At 45.3% G+C, this 23,514-nt stretch overlaps 1 protein-coding gene across 1 annotated transcript in view; it reads left to right on the forward strand.

The window, feature by feature from the left end:
* The first annotated feature begins 15,512 nt into the window (after nucleotides 1-15,512).
* Nucleotides 15,513-23,514, forward strand: part of DAZL (deleted in azoospermia like) — a 45,573-nt gene continuing 37,571 nt past the window's right edge. The window contains exon 1 of the mRNA XM_066585078.1: nucleotides 15,513-15,560. Within this exon, the coding sequence (XP_066441175.1) occupies nucleotides 15,558-15,560 (3 nt within the window). The 5' untranslated portion in view covers nucleotides 15,513-15,557. The remainder of the gene's footprint in view (nucleotides 15,561-23,514) is intronic.

The raw sequence follows: 23,514 nt of genomic DNA on the forward strand, positions 1-23,514 counted from the left end.
ACATTATCTGCAGAACAGTCCGACAGCATGAGAGTTAACTTTCACTAAAGCTGCTTTCAAGCATTCATATTACAGGCTCATTTATATGCCCCTAAGGCCGCTTTCACACAGCTGAGAAAATTGTGCGAGATTTAACCCTTTACAATCCTATTTTGGATTCAGGGTTTCCTAGGGGGTTTTCTCTTTCTGCCATTATACAATGGCGCCATCTGCTGGCTAGAGCCAGTATTGCAGTATGGGACATGCTGGAGAGGCCCCCCGACAACAGAGTGGCCAGTAATATACAGTAAGAATATCTTGCCGGACGTCTTCCGACATCGAAGCTGTACAGCCTTCAATCAGAATGTCTTCAGACGTCAGATAGTGGATTGGTAAGGGTTAAGCGTTGCAAGAGCGCATCACCCATTGTTCTCAATGGGACAGGCAAAAGCATGAAAACAAGTCGCAGTGCAGGATCGCTACTTCCCTGAAGTGAGAAGAAGCGTTTTTGACACAAAAACACCTTGCATCGGCAGGGAAAATCATACATTCCCGAGCACGATATAGGGCCCACGTTTCACGGCCCAATATTGAACTCGCCTATGTGAAATTAGCCCAATACAGCCAAGCGTCCCAGTCTGACCGTAGATCTACTGACCCAATCTCACAGCATCATAGATAATGCTTTGCTATGGATTTGTCATGGAATTCACCCTGTGTATTGCAAAGGTCATTTTAGTCATAGCATCTATTAACACAGATCCCGCCATACATAGAAATGAGTGGTGCCCAATCAATTGATGTATAAATGTGACTGAAATGTCAGTGATGTTTCAGTCACATTATCTTTCAACAGTTAATTGGTCATCATTCATTTAATGCTGTGACTAAGGACGTGTGTGTCTATTGAAACGGTCTCCTGATTGCACGCCACAGCGTCAAGCAGAGCTGTGGAACAGCTGATTGGAAAGAGATACAGAGCGCCGGAAGAAATACTTACCATCAGCCTCTCTATACTTGGGGACAGCATGCTCCTGCATGTTCTTTCTCAAAGTTTCATTTTTTAGAATCTTGATAATTTCAACTAGTATATTTTTGTGAGGAAAATTATATCTTGTATGATTTCAGTTTTATGTCAGCAAGTAACCGAAATATACAATGAGAGTATAATGTATTGTTTCTTATCTAGACCTACATAAACAGGAAAAACAGATTATTATCAAGCATACCAAACTAGCAGAGAAACAAGTCAACAGAACGTGATCATTCTTTACACTTCAAAGGAAAAACAGTTTGAACCAAGAGAATGATGTAGCTGTTTTTAACTTTGTCATGTGGCAAGACCCTACTGAGCATGTCTGCTAATTTCCCTCCCTTTTGATTACTTGATGAACACTCTCCATGAGAATGACCTATCGGCACACAACATGTTGTAATGTATCTGAATGTCACACCTTCTTTTGTCTGAGTTACAATATAATTTTTTTTGCGCCACCATTATTAAATCAGAATCCCTTTGGTTTTACACACTATACTGTGTGTTATTCATTGGCTTCTCCAAGCTCGTACCAACCACACATAATATGGCATCCACAGTAAATCTAAGAGCCCATTTGCGCTAACATTTTCCATAACTATTTCCTAATCTGTACATGTCCCCAATCTTCTGCATTATCAGAGTTACTGGATCTATAGGTTTACCTATAGGGATTTTATATGTAACTTCATATTTATACCCCAGGGAAACATGAAGGTGTCATATAACCAACAGCAAGGTTCCTGGAGGCGAAGAAGAATAAAAAGTCAAAAGAGGAAATTTACAATAAACTATATGTTAGAAAAATAGCATACAAAAGGCTAAAATCTTGCGTAAGCATGTGACAGGAAAAGTGCTGGAGGGGGTGTACTTCTCACCCAGATGCTTAGGCTGGGTGAAATGCAAAATCCAGAATGATGGTTTTGTTCAGTAAAATTATTTTGCTGAACAGTTAATCAAGTGGATTTTATTGGATTGATGGGTAGCTTGTAGTGGGACCCATCACTCCCTCTCCAAATCCACTACAGGACTTCTTGGTTTCAAGTCAACTCAGCTGTTTCCACTAAGCTTGTTACTGGGATATAAAAGACTGCAAATGCTGGCAGTCTGTGTCAGAGCCTGGGAGATGAATACATGTCTACTGTAAAGAGTTCTGACTGTTTGCTGTGTATTGTTGCTAGGTGAGCAGAGCATTGTATAGTTAGCAATGAGAAGGGCAGGTGTTTTATGTTGTTTATTGAACAAAGACTATGTGCTAAAAGTGGCTGTATTTCCACAAATCTTCTGTTGCTGGCATAAATAACGCTGTACGGACTTTATCTGGGTTGTTTCAGTGACTGTGTCTTTGCTGAACCCACTTCCCCAAAACACACATTGCTACATTTGGCGGAAGCCTCATTTGTGCAAAAATGTGTGACTTTTGACTGTTTTTAACTTTTCTTGTCTCTCTTAAAAAGTGATGTGTAGTGGGGTTTAGTTAGGGGGTCGAGGCCTCCCATGGCCGACACTTACTATAAGTTGTCAGAAATCGGCAAAAATATTGCAATTCTACACCTGTTCATAGATATATTTTTCTAGCACATAGGCACGCAAATTTACAACAGCTATATTTATGGGGCAGCATGGAAAATGAATTTATTGCATAATACTCCAGCCCAGTTTGCATTTCAATAGGTGTATGAAATATCAGTCTTAGTAAATTACCCCCAAAGTAGGGTTTAGTCTTTTTTTTGGCCAAAGATACAAATTTCTTGTGTTTTACTTAAAATGTTTCAGTTTCCAATAAATTTGACGAATCTATCTTTGAAAGAATACACAATTTTCTGTTGTGATATAGATCACCCACAAAGGGCTGCTTTTAATGTATAGCGGTTTACTTTACTCCTAGAGCTCAGAGGCATCAGTGGAGAAGGGGCTCAAATTAGAATCAGAAGATGTAATTACTGGTAGGCTAATTTTGGGCATGGTCTGTGGAGAGGCATAATAGTAGACCAGCAATACAAATTACAGGATACAGTGAACCTTTGAACTACTTGTTAAAAAGCGAGACTGCCTTGTCTACTGCTTTCCTGAAGTCTCAAGCATTCATTTCTGGCTTTTTTTTCTTCTAGTTATCATATTCAAGTAAACAGAGGGCTGTTTAAGCTGTTGGTACGGGTAGAGAGGGGTACTTGTTTTATGGGTAAAATAACATGCAGGAGGCAATTAAAATAGTTTTGGTAACTGTGTTATGAGTGCATGTGGTGTTAAAGGGGCTTTCCAAGACTAAACTATTGATGACCTATTACCAGGATAGGCTATCAATAGTTGGTAGGCGAGTTCTGGCATTCAGGCTCTCCACCAATCAGATGATTTCAGCGACTGTGGCACTCGACTAAGCACTGCTGTCACTTTAGTCTCTATCAGGCACAAGCGATATACAATGTACTTGTGGCTGGTGTTGCAGTTCAGCCCAATTCGAGCATCAAAAGTGGGGAAAAATGTACAAAAACTGCACTATCCCAGGAAAGAGATTGCAATCATAGACTCACAGAATCATAAACTTGTAAGGGACCTCCAGGGTCATCGGGTCCAACCCTCTGCTCAATACAGGATTCACTAAATAATCCCAGACAGATGTCTATCCAACATCTTTTTGAAGACTTCCGTTGAAGGAGAACTCACCACCTCCCACAGCAACCTGTTCCACTCATTGATCACCCTCACTGTCCGAAGGTTTTTTTCTAATTTTGTGTCTCCTCCCTTTCAGTTTCATCCCATTGCTTCTAGTCTTTCCTTGTGCATTTGAGAATCGGGCTGATCCCTCTGCACTGTGACAGCCCTTCAGATATTTGTAGACAGCTATTAAAGGGGTTGTCCCGCGCCGAAACAGGGTTTTTTTTTCAACCCCCCCCCTCCCGTTCGGCGCGAGACAACCCCGATGCAGGGACTTAAAAAAACCGCACAGCGCTTACCTGAATCCCCGCGCTCCGGTGACTTCTTACTTACCGGTTGAAGATGGCCGCCGGGATCTTCTCCCTCGGTGGACCGCAGGGCTTCTGTGCGGTCCATTGCCGATTCCAGCCTCCTGATTGGCTGGAATCGGCACGTGACGGGGCAGAGCTATACGGAGCCGGCATCCTGCACGAGCGGCCCCATTGAGAAAACAAGAAGACCCGGACTGCGCAAGCGCGGCTAATTTGGCCATTAGACGCCAAAAATTAGTCGGCTCCATGGAAACGAGGACGCTAGCAACGGAGCAGGTAAGTGAAAAACTTCTTATAACTTCTGTATGGCTCATAATTAATGCACAATGTACATTACAAAGTGCATTAATATGGCCATACAGAAGTGTATAGACCCACTTGCTGCCGCGGGACAACCCCTTTAAGTCTCCTCTCAGCCTTCTTTTGTGCAAGCTAAACTTTCCCAGATCCTTTAAGGTCTCATGTCCACAGGCGGGTCGGATTCCGCATGCAGGTCCCCGTAGCGTAATCCGACCGCACTTACTTGTCCGGGTCTTCACTGCGGATGTGTATGGAAGCGCCGTTCGTCATGGCGCTGCACATGCGCAGTAGACATTTAAAGTATCAGAAAAGTTAATGAATTGATGCTTGCAACAGAGGCCAAAAGCAACAAAAAAAGGAGTTTCGGGGTATGTCAAAAGCACAAGAAAAGTCAAAGATGCTATACGATGTTTACAGGATGAAAATGGTGAATTTGTTAAACATGATGTTGAGAAGGTAGAACTTTTAAATTCCTATTTTGTATCTGTTTTCTCTCAGAAAGTAGATGTAATATCAACTGATCTTCCCTGTGCTATTGGGAAATAAAAGAATGAAGGCTATATATAAACATAGATATGGTTGTTAGGTACACTTTTCAGACACAATCCTTTGCTTCTGTGTCTGACAGACGTAGGCATTGTCCTGTTCTCCATGTTCACTGAATTTACATTTATTCTCTTCCAGCACTCCTAGGGTTAATTGCTTCTGGGCCTCCTGCTCAGCTGATGCAACTTTTCTAATCACTGCCCTACATAGCTGCCCTGGGCCTTTCAGACAGTGCTGTAGTGTTGCTGTGTGATTTGTGTCCATAACTCCATGTTTAGCTGCTGCTCCAGCAGTTACCTTGCTATCTGCTCGTGTTTTTTGTCCTCTGTTCGTGTATCCTGCTGTCTGTTATCCTTGTGAGTCTGCTTCTCTGTACATCCCTGTCAGTCTGTACCTCCTTTGTTCCTGTACTCCCCGGTATTGTTCTGTTTGTTTTATAGGTGTCCTGTCCTGTCAAGGTCAGTCAGCGCCTAGAAGAAGACTGTGGGGTCATCTTTATTGGGACGCCAGCCCTGCTTATAGGCAGGGGTTTCCCTCTTCTGGTTATCAGTGCAGGGCAAGATATTTTCCCTAGTTTCCATCTGCATATAGGGTTTGTACGTCTGGTATCTTACCTCCCACACTGGGGTTGGCTGTCAACCGTGCTAGATTGGGTCATCATCTACCCCGTAGGTTAACACAGTGGTTCCACATCTACAGTCATTAGAATGGTGAGGGAACACTTAGATAACTTAACTAAATTCAAGTCTCTAGGTCCAGATGAATTACATCCTAGAATACTGAAGGAAGCAGCGGAGCTAATTGCTGAACCACTCGCCATAATCTTTGAAAATTCCTGGAGAACAGGAGAGGTCCCAGAAGATTGGAAAAGGGCAAATGTTGTTCCTACCTTCACAAAAGGGAAGAAGGTGCACCCAGGAAACTACAGGCCTGTGAGCCTGACTTCTATATCGGGAAAGATCTTTCAACAAATTATTAAACAGCATGTATGCAAGTATTTGGATGACAGTATAGTAATTAACCAGAGCCAGCATGGGTTTGTATAAACAAGTCATGCCAGACTAATCTAATTTCCTTCTATGACAAAATCACCGAGTGGGTTGATTAGGAAAATGTGTTAGATATAGTATATCTTGACTTTAGTAAAGTATTTGATAAAGTATCTCATACCATGCATATTGAAAAAATGACCAAATATGGGGTTGACAAGTGAGGTGGATTCACAACTGGCTGAGTGATCGTACTCAAAGAGTGGTCATAAATGGCTGCACGTCCAATTGGAAGAATGTATCAAGTGGGGTACCACAAGGCTCTGTCCTGGGCCCAGTGTTCAACGTTTTTAAAAATGATCTGGAGGAGCGAAATGAGGGTAAACTGATAAAATTTGCTGACGACACAAAACTTGGAGGGATAGCTAACACTGGGGAAGAGAGAGAGTATTCAAAAAGATCTAGAAAAGCGTGAACAATGGGTGGCGACTAACAGAATGGTATTTAACAAGGATAAATCTAGGGAAAGCAGGAGATTTTTCAGTATCTGCAGACATCATTAAATTCTTCTTTAGATATTACCCCCTTCTTTCCATTTGATAAACATATTTTTCTTTGTTTTTAACATGTGTGTAAGTTCTGTGTTCATCCATCTTGGTTTCTTTAAATGCTACCCTGTTCTTCCTTCTTTTAGGGATTGTTAACGATTGTGTTTTGAGAATCCCATCTTGCAATGTTTCCCAACCTTCTTGGACATTTGTCCTTAAGAACATCCAGCTATTGGATTCTTCCTATCCTCTTTCTGAGTCTATTATAATCTGCCTTTCTGAAAACTTGAAGTCTGAGTTTTCTCAGGTCTTCCTCTCCTTGTTATCCAAAATTCAAGGATAGCATGATCACTGCCTCCTAAGGTCCCAGCCGCCCTTTCTTCCTCAACCATTTCCTCCCTGTTGGTAAGAATTAGGTCCAAGATAGCAGATCCCCTTGTTTTCTCTTCTACCTTTTGGAAAATAAAGTTGTCAGCAAGCACAATCTAGATACATGTCTGTGCACAGGAAAATTATTCAGTGGTCTCATTGATTTCAATAAGAGCCGTGCCTGCAGTTACAAGCGCCGGCCACTACACAGAGGTCGGCATGGAGGCTTCCACTTTGACATCTGAGTTATTGCGGCGATGACAGCATACATCCACTCAGCTGACTGGTTGGGGTCCTGAGCGACGGACCCCGGCCGATCAGTGATTGATGAGATATCCTGATGACAGGTCATCAATATAGATGAGCGAGTATACTCGCTAAAGGCAATTGCTCGAGCGAGCATTGCCTTTAGCGAGTAACTGCCCGCTCGAGACTGAAGGTTCGGGTGCCGGCAGCGGGCACAGAGCTGCGGGGGAGAGCGGGGCGGAACAGAGGGGAAATCTCTCTCTCTCCCATGCTCGCTCGAGCAATTGCCTTTAGCGAGTTTACTCGCTCATCTCTAGTTATCAATAGTATTTCACTAGAAAAACCCTTTAACCCCTTCTTGCTATTGGACGCACAGTTACGTCCTGCAGGGTGATCTCTCGGCATTATTAACCCTTTAAATACCGCTGTCAATTCTGACAGTGGCATTTAAATCCCCCAAACAATATTTGGAGGTCCCGTACGGCCTCCCCACAATGAGATCGCAGGAAGCTGTGCGGGTGTCATGGTAGCTAGGGGGCCTTCTGAAAGGCCCCAGGGTTGTCTTAGCAAACTGCCTATCCAACCGTCCCTGTGGGGCACCTTGATAGACTGCCTGTCAGATCGCAGTATGATGTAATGCTATAGCATTACATCATACTGCAGGAGTGATCAAAGCATCGCTAGTTGTGGTCCCTTAGGAGGACTGAAAAAGAAAGTAAAAATAAAATAAATTAACTTTTACTAATTGTAAAAAAAAGAAGTAATAAAAATTTAAATCCCCCCCCTTTTGCCATATGTTTAATAAGAAATCAAAATCATGAAACAACAATACATATTTGGTATTGCTGCGTCTGTAAAAGTCCGATCTGTCAAAGTAACGCATTATTTACCCCACACAGTGAACGTTGTCCGGAAAAAAAAATAAACACGCCAGAAATTAACTGTTTTGGTCACCCTGTCTACCAGAAAAAATGCAATAAAAAGTTATCAAAAAGACATGTGTATTCCAAAAATGGTACCAACGTATACTACATCTCGCAAAAAATGAGCCCTCCTACAACTATGCCAATGGAAAATTTTAAAAGTTATTGCACGCAGAAAATGGCGGAAGAAAATACTTTAAAAAAATTAAATGTCTTTGAAAAAAAGTAGTACAGCAAAAGAAAAAACTATACAAGTTTGGTATTGTAGTAATTGTACTGACCCGTAGAATAACGTTAATGACCGGCAGCATAAACGGATATGCAAGGATACAAAAAACTCCTTTATTGCCCCATTACACAGATAGCGACGTTTCGGCCTTTGTGGCCTTCCTCATGCTTTGGTTTTTTGGTTCCGACTCGGCTTGGCATATATCAGCCTGACCCCAGGAAGGGTTAAGTTTATAGATGAGCGAGTATACTCGCTAAAGGCAATTGCTCGAGCGAGCATTGCCTTTAGCGAGTAACTGCCCGCTCGAGACTGAAGGTTCGGGTGCCAGCGGTGGGCAGGGAGCTGCGGGGCAGAGCAGGGCGGAACGGAGGGGAGATCTCTCTCTCCCTCTCTCCCCCCCCCGCTCCCTCCTGATGACAGCCGATACTCACCGCTCCCCCGCACCAGCACCCGAACCTGCAGTCTCGAGCGTGGGAGATACTCGCTAAAGGCAATGCTCGCTCGAGCAATTGCCTTTAGCGAGTATACTCGCTCATCTTGAGTTAAGTTGTTGCTGCTGGTGGACTATATCTATGTGGACTGTAGAGTAACGTTATCATGTCATTCTTGTTGCAGTTTGTGCGCCATAGAAAAAAAACGCACGGAAAGATGGAGGAATGTAGTTTTTTTTTTCATTTTACTCCACTTAGAATTTTTGTAATATTTTACCAGTACATTATATGGTACATTAAATATAGCCATTGAAAAACACAACTCGTCCCGCCAAAAAAAAGCCCTCATACAGCGATGTCGATGGATAAATAAAGGAGTTACAATTTTTTAAAAGGAGGGAGGAAAAAACGAAAATGGGGGGAAAAAGCAGGGCCACGTCATTAAGTGGTTAAGACCTGGCCTCATCTGGGATTAACATGGAGGTGGCTGCAGTATGGTTAACTGCAGGCAGACGATTTTGTTTATTTGTCTTTCATTTTTTATGTGAAATGTCTAGTGTAGAAAACCCATTTTCAGATGTATTAGAGAAGAATGAGTTATTACAGCAGGATCGCCCACCAGAGCCCAGAGCGGCTAAAACAACTTTTCTCATTGTGGAGGAGCTGGCCTGTTCCCTCCACTGAATGAACAGTCCATTAATTCCAATAGACACTGTGTAAGGCTTCCCTCTCCCAAACATATCACAGCTGATCACTAGGGAACCCGCTGCAATCAGAACCTTTCTAACAGGAAGGGATTTTCCAAAGCTCTATGCTTGAAAGAGGTTTCCTGATTATGCAAATTGCTTATTACTTGTATAATAAAAAGTTAGGCAGCTTTTCAATACACTTTATTGCATGTCCTATTCTTGTCTGTCTGTCACGGATGAGAATTAGTACATTCAAATGCATGTGAATGCGCGGGCCATCCGTGTATCAGTCAGCACATGGATAGTTGTCCGTGTGGCGAGCGATGCAAGTTGCAGTGGAACCTCTTGGGCTTAACTCGTGCGCACACATGGCAAGTGTGTTGTTAGCCTTATACAGAATCTTTTCCCATAAAACTAATACCGTGTTTCCCCGGAAATAAGACCCTGTCTTATATTGATTTTTGCCCCAAAAGAAGCACAGAGTCTTATTTTCGTGGGGTGTCTTATACTTACCTAGCAAGCGCCGTCCAGTGATTCGCTGAGCCTCGGCGTTTGTGAACCAATCAGAGCAATCGCTTGCTGGAGGTGGGGTTTACAAACCCTGTTACCAGCTAGTGATGCTCTGTCGGTGCTGAGAACTGGAAGCAAACCTGTAGAAATGCCGGAGAGCAGCGAGAGGGACCTGGACGGCGCCTGCTAGGTACGTATTCCTTTTTTTTTTGCGTAGTGTAGCTAGGGCTTATTTTTAGGGTAGGGCTGTTATTTCAAGCCCCCGCTTCCTGAAAATCAGGGTAGGCTTTATTTTAGGAGTACTTTCGGGGAAATGCTGTGTTTGTGTGCGTGTGTGTGTGTGTGTATATATATATATATATATATATATATATATATATATATATAATCAGCTCCTCTTGCTCTCTGTAGAGTGAACTGCACTTTCATTGTAACAGATTCCCTTTAGGGTGCATTCAGACGACGGTATATCGGCTGGGTTTTCACGCCCAGCCGATATACGGTGTCCCTCTCTGCAGGGGGAGGAGGCTGGAAGAGCTGGGAGCAGTGCACTGCCCCCTCTCCACCCCCCCTGCACTATTTTCAATTAGGAGAGCTGGGACGGAGCTAATTCCTGGCACTTAGCCCTGCCCCCGTCCCGCCTCCTCTCATTGCAAATAGTGCAGAGGGGCGGAGAGGGGGTGGAGAGGGGGCAGAGCACTGCTCCCAGCTCTTCCAGCCTCCTCCCCCAGCAGAGAGGGACACCGTATATCGGCCAGCTTGAATACCCGGCCAATATACAGTCGTCTGAAATAGCCCTTAAAATTATATCTTTGCTGTCACTGAATGGAATCCCTATTAAACATTTAGAGAACAAAAACTAATCATGTCCAAATGACACCATTCAAAATAGGTGGATATCTACAAGCCTTCTGTACTCCTTACTCTTGGCTAGTATACAAGTAACACAATATTTTTTGCGCAGTTTAGTATAAGAGCTAGTTACAATTATACATTATATGCAACTTTATTTTCAAGACAGATTTTATTTAATGTAAGAGATTATCTAAATGTTATTTCTAAAAAAATCTGAAAATATTGGGGTAAAAAAACCCAAAACCGCACAGCTGACAATGTGCATCAAATATAGCTGTGACTAGTTGAGGCACACTAGTAGATCTTTTCTGTGGGAAAAGTACTGCAGGAGAAAACTGCCATCTGCTGGGAAAATGAAGCATTGCAAGAAATTCAAATCTATTTCCTTCAACCTATTTTGCAGAAATGATAAATAATAATGTTCACCTGAGATCACGGCATATTTAGGTTTATTACATTTCTTCTAGTGCATTGAGAATGTATAGCAGCCTCTGCACTGTCAAAATAAGACCATTAATATGACAGCTGTACTCCCATTAATGAGGGATATTCAATTTTCCTAATTTAACACATTTACGGCAGGGAAATGTATGCATACGGCTATAACAGAGACGCAGCTATACATTATTATTACAGGTGCTCTACCAGCAGTATAAAGCGGTTTTTGATTTTTCTGCTTCCAGCTTCATCATTTTGAACACAATAGTGTGTATTTTGTAATAGGGCTTTATTTCTGTGCCGTTTTTATGCTGATAGTGTTTTTCGTCATTGCGCTGTGGTTAAAGTGCAAGAAAATGCAGCAATACACAATAATTACATCCAGTGACTCACAGGTAACGTCTTTTCTGACTGTAGATGTTTGCTTCATGTTCTCTTTACGAATCAGATCACCATGATTGCTTCCTTCAGCCATGATGTCTGCAGACCTTGTCCTAAATTAGAAACCGAAACACACAAAATAACTGCCCCAGTAACAGTGCCCACATAGGCATTCTTCTAAGCTTCTTAATCAAAGTAAAGAGGGACACATTAGGCTACACACACCGCCGCAAATTGTTTGCTAATCCACACCTTCAACAGAACTATTAAAACCACTCTATGCAGGAGCAGGTAGCCAGCAATATATGTTGTGCAGCATGAGATGAGTACTCTGGCAGCACAGTAATATGGCAAGTGGGGACATGGCAAAGCAGTGGGGCATGGAATCAACGGCTCCTGAGCTCCGCCACAGTTTTCAACTTCATTTGCATCCTGCGGACGTGGATAAACTTTAAAACGGGATCATGGCCAGCCATCGACTCTGGACCCATCATCGATCAACCAGTTGCCAATCTTTGCTCCAAAGCCCCTGATGTGCAAATCAATGAACGTTTCCAAAATTGTATGCAGTGCGTCCAAACACCAGACATGGCGTTTTTATCACTTTGAACACATCAATTACAACGTATCAGTAGACAGCCATTTCAATTAGACAGAGGAGCAGCAAATATAAGTACACTGCTCTTTGATTCCATAGTATGAACAGAACAAGCAGAGCTGCAAGCAGTGCTAAGCCACTGGCTTTAATAAATACCACGCAGATTGAATGCAGTGATGGCCGGCCATGCGTGGCCGCTGCTCCATTCATTTCAATGGGGCTGACGGAAATACCTGAGCGCTTGTACTCCGCTATCTCCAAAAGTCCCATTAAAAATGAATGGAGTGGCACCACGAATGGGCGGTCATCATTTCATTGAATCTCCTCCTCACTGCAGGGGGTGTGGGCCTCAGTGGTGAGACCCCCATCAATCAGACTCTTATCCCTTATCCAAACAACAGCATGTGTGCTGGCAGCCAGATGTGAGCATGAGGGGAGAAGACTGTTGGGTGTTTAAAGGGACTTTCCAGCAGCGCCCGCTGTCACAGTCAGGTTGCACTGGGGTCGGAGAGGAAGCCGCAGCTCCAACCCCCGCGTAGAGGCCGGCGCTCGTAATTGCAGGTGCAACTCTCATTGAAATCAATTCAGCGTAAATGGAAAAATCCCCGAGCTGCGGACACTAGGTGCAGGTGGATTCCCCGCCCTGTCGGAACTCCACCGTGCACCAGGTGAGTGTTATCTACTTGGATATTATTGCATCTCCTTCCCCTCGTGTGGCACCGATACCTGTCTATTCATTGAAATCAATGGGAGCTGCGCTTGTAGTTGCAGGCCGGAGTCCCATCGATTTCAATGAGAGCTGCGCCTGCAATTACAAGCGCCGGTCTCTACACAGGGATCGGAGCTGCGGCTTCTGCTCCGACCCCAGTGTATCGCGGCAAGCGCTGCCTGGAAAACCCCTTTAATTTTGTTCTTAATCTCTGGACTGGGTGCAGCAGTGGAGGAAAGATATAGCCCCATCTATGACCAGTAGAAAATAAAAACAATGACTGTCAATACAGATCAAAAACTGATGAAATACTGATGACATACGGCTGTAACGTCATCTAGAACACGTCTGTATTGCGGATCCATATTGTTACAATCTGCTCATCTGAATTGGCCTAATGAAGAGATTTGTATCGCTTTTTTCCCCAGATTTTGGCTTACAAATACTAAAATTCTGCCATCTGAATAAGGTCTTAGGTCGCACTCACACAATCGTATTACGGATAAGTGTTCGGGCCCGACGGTGAGTCTACTGACCCGAACTCCCTATGATGCTGTGAGTCTGGGTGAGTAGACTTGCGGTCAGGCCGGAATACTCGTCCGTAATATGGGCGCCGAATTGTGCCAATAATAGTGTTGTTTAAATGTGTCCTTAGTTTGATGTTTTTAGCCGTGTCGTGCCTCTTTTCATTCTTTGGCTAAAACCCCTATGGCGTTATATCAGCTGAAAAAACGTGACTGAGCGAAAGATGACCCAACAAGATACCGCGCGAGAAACCATACAGTACTCACTACGTTTCCGCTCAGTGAAAAGGATGCAACTAGTGGGCGGCACTCCTTCGGTAGAAACAGGCAGTTGTTCATCTTTGAATGACTGCCTGTTCACAGGGAACGGAGGCAAAAGGACGAAAGCGATCTCTGTCCGTCACACTTCGCCTCCATTCACTGAACGATATCTGTCCTGTGTGAAGCCCAGGAGCGGTAATTGTTGGGACGACTGCCAGACGCTTCCAAGTCTGACAATTATCCTGCATCAAGGTCCCACGGATTGCCGTCCAACTATGGCTCCTGTGCTTACGCAAGAGGAATAAGCGTTCAAGTGAACGGTGGCGGAACAGGATGTTTCCGGTGTGTAACTGGGGTGGTAATTAACCAAGTTTGTTTCCAACGAGAATTCGGGGGATAATCGCCCCACGTAATGTACCCTTCACGCTTGGGAACGTATGATTTCCCGCCGATGCGAGGTATTTTCAGCCGTGCTGGAGTACTGGCAAGTGTTTTCCATTGTTTTCAACCTTGAATACCGTGCAATGTTTTTGCCGGCTTCATTGAGAACAATCGACATGGCGTTCTGTGGGACCGCCCTAGCATAGGACGCGCTACGAATGAATGCGGTTCATATTTGTGCAAGATTTGTGCGTCTCGCAACGCACAAATCTCGCACAATTTTCTCAGCCACACGGCTCTTTCAAACCGGATGTGGGCGGCTGATAAACACGTGAACGAGAGGCAGCGGACCAAGTCGCGGATGCATCTCCCGCTTTCGCGCCTATTCATATATGCCGCAGCCCGGAATACCGTTGGCCAGGGGAAGAGAGTTCAGCTCTTGCTAAACTCCCTCCCCCTCTTGTCGGGTGCCGGCAAAGGGAGGGATTGGGAGCTTAGCGGCACTAGTGGCTAAACTCCCTCCCCTTTTGCCCCAGCCTATGGGAGCTGCTAGCAAGGGGAGGGACATTAGCAATGCAAGCCGCTGCTAACCTCCCTCTCCCTTACCGGCGGCTCCCATAGGAGTCTATGGGAACAGTCACGCGTATTCCTGCAAAAGATAGGACAAGTACTTTTTTTCTGGGCGTGCGTAAAATCGGACAGCCGGAATGTTCACCGTATGCGTTATTTCGCTGCGCTAAAACGCTTGTGTGAAAGAAGCCTAAGGCTTTGTTTACATCTGCGCCAAAGCCTCTGGAAACCCGTATGCTGCGCTATTTTGTCAGAGAACATTTGTGTGCCTGCTGGACCGACCCCATTATAGTCAATGGGGTCTATATGGGTCCGGCCTACGCCACGACTGGAACTGTTTTTTGGTTGCTAAGCTCCGTGGATAGCGCCAAACAATAGAACCGGCCTCATTAGTGCACGGCGATAGATAAGACCTCTGCCCCCACACAGACTGCAGTAATCATCACAGGACCGAGCTGCCCAGGACTCTCAGGACTAGAACACACCTTCACTAATGTCCTGTGTGACCCCCATGGACCCTGCTGTGTGGGTTTATAAAGAACAAAGCCTTCTACACACATTATTTTACACAAACACGTCGCCATGTTTTCCGTTATGTGGTTCTCAAGGTGAAGGTTAGAACAGACATGACAGAAACCGGCGCAGGCGCACTACATTACAGCTATGCGCGCCATTTTTGCGCGCATTTTTTTTAATTGCTGCGCCGTGATACCAATTTCTCACATACGCCCCCGGCGGAAGCATATACACACACGGCTCCCATCCATGTATAATGCGCGGTGATTTCGAAGCGTCCATTCCGTAGGGGTAGAACACATTAACATTTCTATATCCATGCCGCCCAAGTACGAAAAAAAACGCTAAGAAATTCATATCCAACTCGTATATGTGGACATTGCTCTCTTCTTTTCAAGCGGAATTATTTCCTGGGTGTGCCCAAGTCAGTCCCCCCCCCCCCCTACACGAATGGAATGCGCTGCTCCGGGGAAGGATATATATAGGACACACCCAAAGCGTGCTCTCCATTTGGCGGCAAGTTCTTGTTTTTATTGGTTTTACGTGTGTTGTTCCGCGGCACCATGGTGAGTGCGGGGAGGGATGTAGACATGGCGGGCCCCGGCTACAGCCTGTCACACATGCAGGGAGGCTAATCAGTGTATAGGAGCGGGTGTGAGATCGCACAACCGCCCCCTCCGATCATTACCTGTTCTACAGAGCGTTCGACCTGCACGTTACATGCGTGGGCGGTGTGTCGGACGGGGAGATGAGGGAAGGTGTGGGGCTGCATGGCTGATGGGGCAGCCACACTGCAGTCAGTGGAGGCCGTCGCTGTATCCTGTGATGGATGGGGCCCCTGTGGCGCTCCTCACTAGACGGATCGGGGTGACTAGTTGCCCCTAGGGGTACGTTTACACCTGGTGGGATTTGGGCAGATTTTCCACATCCTAAAAGTGACTCAATCTGCACCACTGATGGGGATTATGCAATGGACGCCACCCCTTCAGTTGTAAGGGGGAAATCTGCGGCAGATCTGCGCCAAAGTCTGTGTACGGTTAGGCCATGGTCACACAGGGTGGATTTGCTGCACCCTTTCAATGCCCGACCCTCCGCACTGAATGTCTGCAGCACTTACAGTAAAGTATAGTCAGTCCTGGGCTTTAATCCTGGCTGGTAGTCAAAAATACAGTTTAGATTAAAGCTCCTAATTTTTTTTAAAGCTTTTTTTACTACTTAAAAAAAAACAAAAAACTGTAAAGTCAGTGAAAAATATATAAAAGCCATGTCGAGGGGGAAAAAAACCAAATCACATGGGTAAAATCCCAAATTTGGACCGAAACACCCTGGTCCTTAAAGGGGTTCTGACATGAGGAAAAAAAATGTTTACTTGCCTTGCCTGGCCAGGACCGGTCACTAGGCATGTCCCCTCCGTCGGGCATCTTCTTCTGTGGCTTGAAGCAGAGCAGGAGCGCTGAAAATGACGGCTTTCTGCTCTGCTCTGTCTGTCAGCCACTTCCGCGGTGAACGGACGGGCGCCACGTCACAAGCAGTGCTCTGGGCGGTCCGTCCGTCCTGGCTGAACTCCCGAGTACTGTGCATGCGCAGTGGAGAGGCGGCCCGTCCTGACTCCTGTCAGAGGGCACCCGTCTTCAGCGCATGCGCGGATTCCCGGAGGGGAGCGGCTTGTCGGAGGAAGAGCCTGCTGGGAGATGACCCCGCTGCACAACAGGAAAAAAGTGAGCATAAGATTTTTATGCTTTAGCAGCCATTAAAGGGGTTGTCCCGCGGCAGCAAGTGGGTCTATACACTTCTGTATGGCCATATTAATGCACTTTGTAATGTACATCGTGCATTAATTATGAGCCATACAGAAGTTATTCACTTACCTGTTCCGTTGCTAGCGTCCTCGTCTCCATGGATCCGTCTAATTTTCAGCGTCTAATCGCCGGATTAGACGCGCTTGCGCAGTCCCGGTCTTCTTCTTTTCTGAATGGGGCCGCTCGTGCCAGAGAGCGGCTCCTGGTAGCTCCGCCCCGTCACGTGCTGATTCCAGCCAATCAGGAGGCTGTAATCTGCAATGGACCGCACAGAAGAGCTGCGGTCCACCGAGGGAGAAGATCCCGGCGGCCATCTTCAACCGGTAAGTAAGAAGTCACCGGAGCGCGGGGATTCAGGTAAGCGCTGTGCGGTTTTTATTTTAAGTCCCTGCATCGGGTTTGTCTCGCGCCGAACGGGGGGGGGGGGCGGGCTGTTGGAAAAAAAACCTGTTTCAGCACGGGACAACCCCTTTAATCGTGGGTTCCCTGTGTCCATTAGGCAGACCAGGGAACAATGGCTGCTAAAGCATAAAGATCTGATTCGTGTCAGAACCCCTTTACATCTGCAGCAGATTTGCAGTATGGATTCCATCTCATTAGGGGGTGACTCTTGCAGCAAATTCACTAAATGGGACTGACTGCGTGGATTTTGAGCTGAGGTATGGGTGCAGCGGCAGATTCGGTCTTGTGTGAACATGGCCTTAGGACGTCTTCATACATAAGGATCGGGCGCTTTTTCTTTTTTTTTCTCGTGATGCGAGAGTTGAGTGGAAACGCATAATTATGAAACCAATGATTTTCAATGGTTTTATTCTCATTTGCGATGTTTTCACTCCTGCAATGTAGTGTGAAAAAAATGGTAACATGCCTATTCTTTTTGTGATATCACTCATTGTTTCAGCGCCGGCCCCATTGAAAGCAATGACAGAACATTGTGATCCTCTGCCGCAACTGTTACAGGGGATTTCTTCATCCCCATGGGAGTCCCCTCATCACTGAACACTGTAGCAGCCCCAGGGTGTTCAGTGGTGAGGGGACTCTGCCAGGATGAAGGAATCCCCTACTGCTGCCGCCACAGCACAGCAGGAGATCGTAGTGTTCTCCCATTGCTTTCAATGGGGCTGGCGCTGCTGCCCCATTGGGGGCAGTGGGATGAAGGGAACGCCGCAGTGATGCAAGGCTGATTTCACATTAACACCTCGAATCCTGGGGCTTCCCATGGATTGTGAGGGTGATATTGGACTGATTTTTTTATTTTTTTCCTGCACTGTCCCTAGGCAAAGACGTGGGTTTCGCAGCCTGTCCGCAATGTTGATTGCGGATGGGACGCTGATTAGGCTGCTTTTCACTGGACTTCAATGGAAGCTGTCCGCGTGGAATCTGGAAAAATGGAGCATGCTGTGATTTTATTTATTTTCCTCCGCTTTCAGAAACCACAATTGATTTCCACAAGTGCGGCGTCAGAATCGATTTCCCATAGCATGCATATGGGCGCTATTTGCTGCAGATGCACGAGTGCCATAAGTTTCTATGGAGCAGGTTGGCTGCTGAGATTCCATAGCAGAAAATCCACACTAAAAGTTGAGGCTGTTTAGTGCAAATGTCACCCCCTTGTTAACCCCTGCAGAGCTGGAATCTGCATGCAGAATCCTGTAGTGGAGTTCGGCTCTGCCAGCAGCGATGGCGTGCACCTGTTTAGTTTTTCTTTCTTCTGTACTGTGGTTGATCCGCACAGTGAGCTGTCGGTCATGTGGAGCTCAGAATCTTTTTTTTTTTTTTAAATAGTCTGTCACTGCTGATGGGCCGCGGAATCTGAGGAAAAATTGTAGCATGCTCCATTTTTTTTTTCACGCATTGCAGAACCTGCCATTGGTTTCCGTAAGTGTGCAGGAAGAATCGGATTTCCCATAGCAGGCATGTGGGTGCTATTTGGTGCGAGCCTCCTCTGCGGATTCTGCAGCAAATATCCGTGGGCAGGAACTCTTAATGACCAGGCTGCTCTGTAACTTAACCCCTGAGTGACGAAGCCTGTTTGCGCCTTAGTGACAGTCAAATTTTGGAAATCAGACGTGTCATTAAAACATAAAATAAGGGCTTATTCAGACATCCATATATCGGTTGGGTATTCACGCCGGCCGATATACGGCGTCCCTCTCTGCAGGGGGAGGAGGCTGAAGAGGCGGAAGCAGTGCTCTGAGCTCCCGCCGCCTCTCTGCCTCGGCACTATTTGCAGTTAGAGGGTGGAGCTAAGTTTTGGGACTTAGCTCCGCCCCTACTGTTGCAAATAGTGGCGAGGGGCGGAAAGGGGGCGGGAGCTCAGAGCACCTCTTCAGCCTCCTCCCCCTGCAGAGAGGGACGCCGTATATCGGCCGGCGTGAATACCCGGCCGATATATGGTCATCTGAATGCACCCTTACTCTGTAAAGGTTTTGCATATCCAAGTGATTCTGACATTGTTTTGTGCACCACATGTTGTACTTTATTTAGGTGGCAAAAATAGACTGATAGAATTAATGTATTTATTAAAAGCGCCAAATTAAGGAAATATTGAAAAAATTATCATTTTTCACACTTTCAATTGCAGTATCTCAAATGTGTGCAAACATACTGTACAAATTTGTGATAATATATATATTTCGATCTGTTTACTTTATTCTGGGCTCACATTTGAAAACTTTTATCATTTTTTTTTTAACCATTTAGGAGACTTCAAGTTTAACATTGATTATCAACATTTTGAGGAACCCTTTTTTTTCCCCCTACAACAAGCCAAGATTGCAAAAGCTCATAGACGTCAGAATGATAGATACTCCCACAATTGACCCCATTTTAAAAACTACACCCCTTAATGTATTATAAATAAAGGGGGGTCAGGAGTATTTTTAACATTTTTTTTCATGAATTAATGCAATTTAGAGGAGAAAAATAAAATCTCATATTTTTGCAAATATGGCATTTTAAAGGTTTTTGTTTTCCATAGTGCACATGAAAATGAGTATTTACACCTCAAATTGAATACCCCTGTTTGTCCTGTGTTCAGAAACATACCCATTGTGGCCCCAATGTTATCTCCGTATGCACAATGGGGCCCAAAACGAAAGGAGCAGCCGGTGGCTTTCAGAACAGAGATTTTGCTTGAAGGCGTTTTAGGCCCCATTGCTCACTTGTAGAGCCCTTGAGCGGCCAAAACGAGAACCCTGACAAATGACCTCCCTTTAAAAACTAGACCCCTTAACGAATTAATCTGGGGGTGTACTGCATATTTTTACTCCAGTGTTTGAATGAATCTAAGCAAAGCTCTAGGAAAAAACTGATTTTCATTTTTTGGGCAATTGCGTCATTTTAAAAACTATATTTTATACAGCACACATCATAATGAAGACTTGCACCCTGAAATGGATAGCCCGTATACAATGTAGTTACGTATGGGCAGCGGGTATATCTGCCACCCTGGAGCACAATGGGCTTTATGTTGTGGATATCCGCGGTAAAATAGAACATACTGCATTCTCTTTTCTGTGAGTGGATTATGTAATTCTAACCCGCTAGGGTGAGCGGAATTGTGTAATCAATGCATTTGATTAATTCGTGTATTGCCGTGAATCAGACGCATGTGGAATCCGTAATTCCTATTTGGTCGATAGTGAGAACGGCCTAATTGTAGGTGGCTACCTTTTTATCACGTGACTAAGGCCCGCTCAACGAGACCACTGGTCACTGCTCCAGGCTCTCGGTGGCCTCTGGTCAAAGGAAGCAAGGAGATTTTAAATTTCCCCGACTCCTGTGAATGTGTCTGGTATTTTGCTGGCTGTTGCATGCGCAAAAGCTGTGAAGGTCCACGGAGGAGGATCATGTCGGGATTCAAATACGGAGGCCCCTGGTAAATTTTCATCTCTCACCAATAGCATCTACTTTTACGTGATCACCATTATCCATTGGATAACAGTGATCACGTGACCAGGAACCGCTCACCACAGCCCCCTGTGACATCTCCAGGCTCTTGACTACCTTTGGTAGTCAGGAACAGGGAGATTTTAAATTTCCTAGGCAATCCTCCATTTAAGCGCATGCGCCTGCCTTTTTTTTTTTCTAAAGAGGAAAAATTTAAAAAAAGCTTGGTCACAAAGGGGTTTTCCAGGGAGAATACTGCTGATTACCCATCCTCAGGATAGAGCGTTTAAAAAAAAAAAAAAAAAAAAGCATAAGCGGTGAAACTCGGATCATAAGATTTTATTCTTCCATGCTTAAAAAGAAATGGGCGACGTTTTGACCTCTCAGTCCTTACCAAGCTTAAAATACCATGTACACAGTTGCATTAAATAACACCAAACACAACACCATATCCACCTCCAAAAACAACAAAAAAAGGTCTGGTGCAAGAAATCTCTTCCCAACTCGTATGAAACGCGTACCGCATATTGAGGGTTAATCAGGAGGGTCCACGTTCCAGATACCATCTCTGCTGGCAGGCTCGTGTGCATCACCCCTTCAGTGTCTAAGAGCGCATGCGCGAGGTAACGTTACCTCCGTGATATGAGACAATACCGTGACTAAAGTATCATTGAGTATGCGCAAACCGCAATAGTTGACTGTCTGGGGTCCATCGCTTGGGACCCTAACCTATCAGCTGAGCGGGCGCAAATACAGAGGGCAGAGCGGAAGTATCCATTTCGATCTGTGTAGTGGCTGGAGCTTGTAACTGCAGGCACAGCACTAATCACGCAGCATGAATTAGATTACTCGTTCTCTGTGGGCTGGTAGGATTACGATATCAAAATAATTTTTTTTTCTCTTAGATTTTTTCACAATAAAAATACATCACGTTAGAAGCGCTGTCTGGCTCCGCTGCATCTTCTCTCTGGCACTGTTCATCATCTCTTCTCCTCCTCCTGAAAGAGAGGAGGCGCTCTATGAACCAATCAGCCATTCAATGATTCATGGAGCGCTGGCTCTGATTGGCTAAGCATCACAGTGCTCAGCCAATCCGAGGCAGCGCTTCCAGGAGACAGGGATTTTTCAATCCTTGGCCAGAAGAGATGATGCAGAACCGTACCGGGGAAACCAGTCACTTTAAGCTACAGATTTTTTTTTTTCTTCATGTGGAAAAAAAATATTCACGATTGACGGCAAACATTTAAAAATCAGATAACTTGCTGCGGTTTTTACCCATTCAGTTGAAGTTAAATTGAAGAAGTGAAATCTGGTGCAGATTGCTGGCACATGGTGAAGACTTTGATGTGGATTTTTTCAACTGCAGACAATCTGCCCCCTTTTCCGCTACGGGTATGTTCACATGGCACTGCTCAATTTCTGTCAGTTTTTAGAAGCAGAATCCTTAGTGTATGTTCACATGGGGTGAAAGTTCCACAGTATTTCCCCATCCAAAAGAGTGAAAATCTGCACCATTGGTGCAGATATTGACTTGGCATTAGCTGTGTAGCCGCAGCTGATTTCAGCAGATACAGCTACCCCTGCCTCCCATTTCTTCACGCTGTCAGTGCAGCCTTTGATCCAGCAGCCTCTAGCCAGTGCATGGCTGCTGGTCAGGTGATGCCACGTCTGCATCACCTGACCAGTGGTGCTGCACTCACTAGAGGCTGCCAGGTACTGAGTGAAGGTTGCATTGAAAGTGCAAAGAATTGGGGTGAGAGGAGCACTGTATCAGCAGAAAGCAGCTGATTTAGAGTCAAAATCACTTTGTGTAGATAGTTGACACTTTTGGATGCAGAAATGCCATGGAATTCCCACAGCTTTTCTGCCCCGTGAGCGCATACAGGACATCAATAGATCGGCTGGGGTCCATCGCTTCGGATGCCGACCGATCAGCTGATTGTGTGCTTCCGCTGACAGCGCCGCACATGGGTCAGAGTGGAAGCAGCGCAAATCTCCGCTCCGACCTCTGCCTAGTGGCTGGCGCTTGTAACTACAAGAGCGCCTCATTGAAATCAATAGGAGCCTTGTAACTGCAGACAGGGCTTTCGTTAATTTCAATGAGGTCTGCTTGCAGTGTCAAGCACCGTCCACTACAGAGGTTGGGGTCCCAAATGACTGACCCCAGCCAATCAACTATTGACCTATCCTGAGCCATAGTATTCTCCCTGGAAAACCCCTTTGAAATAAAACTAAAAAAATGTAAATGAAAACCTTTTCCAGTTGCAGTAAAGAGATGTCTTTACAGACTGTCCAGTTACATGAGCCCCATACACCTGAGGTCGAGGGGACTGCAGTAAATCAGTCCACTTTTACAGGGTATTCTGGCTGTCAAGTGACTTTTCAAAGGTTCTGGATATGAAAGGTGTTTGTGCCGTCTTCATGCACAGCTGGTTTGGGGTATAAATCGAGCACCCATTACCAATTTATCCTGCCCTCTGCTTCTGATGTTTACGCTCCTCACTCGTTTCCAAGGTGGCCGCCCCATCCCTGTCAATATGCAGCTTGAAACTACATTTCACACAGTTCCCTGCCCTGTAGTTTCTTCCTGTGCGCCGCTATTGGTCAGCCATCCATTCTGCTGAATAGAAAGCAGTCTTTAGTCGTTCCTACTGACCATGCCCGAGCTATAGTGCTGCGATATCTACAGGGCAACATGTGAATAAACACTTCTGCAGTGCCAGGGGAAGGTCGTGGGTTTTAGAACTGCAGATCCACATTGAATTTCAATGACTTCATTTGACAGAAACATTGTGTAACCGGAATACCCTGTTATGCTTCCTCTGCACCC

The sequence above is a fragment of the Eleutherodactylus coqui genome, chromosome 12, assembly GCF_035609145.1.
Source record: "Eleutherodactylus coqui strain aEleCoq1 chromosome 12, aEleCoq1.hap1, whole genome shotgun sequence".
Taxonomy (NCBI): domain Eukaryota; kingdom Metazoa; phylum Chordata; class Amphibia; order Anura; family Eleutherodactylidae; genus Eleutherodactylus; species Eleutherodactylus coqui.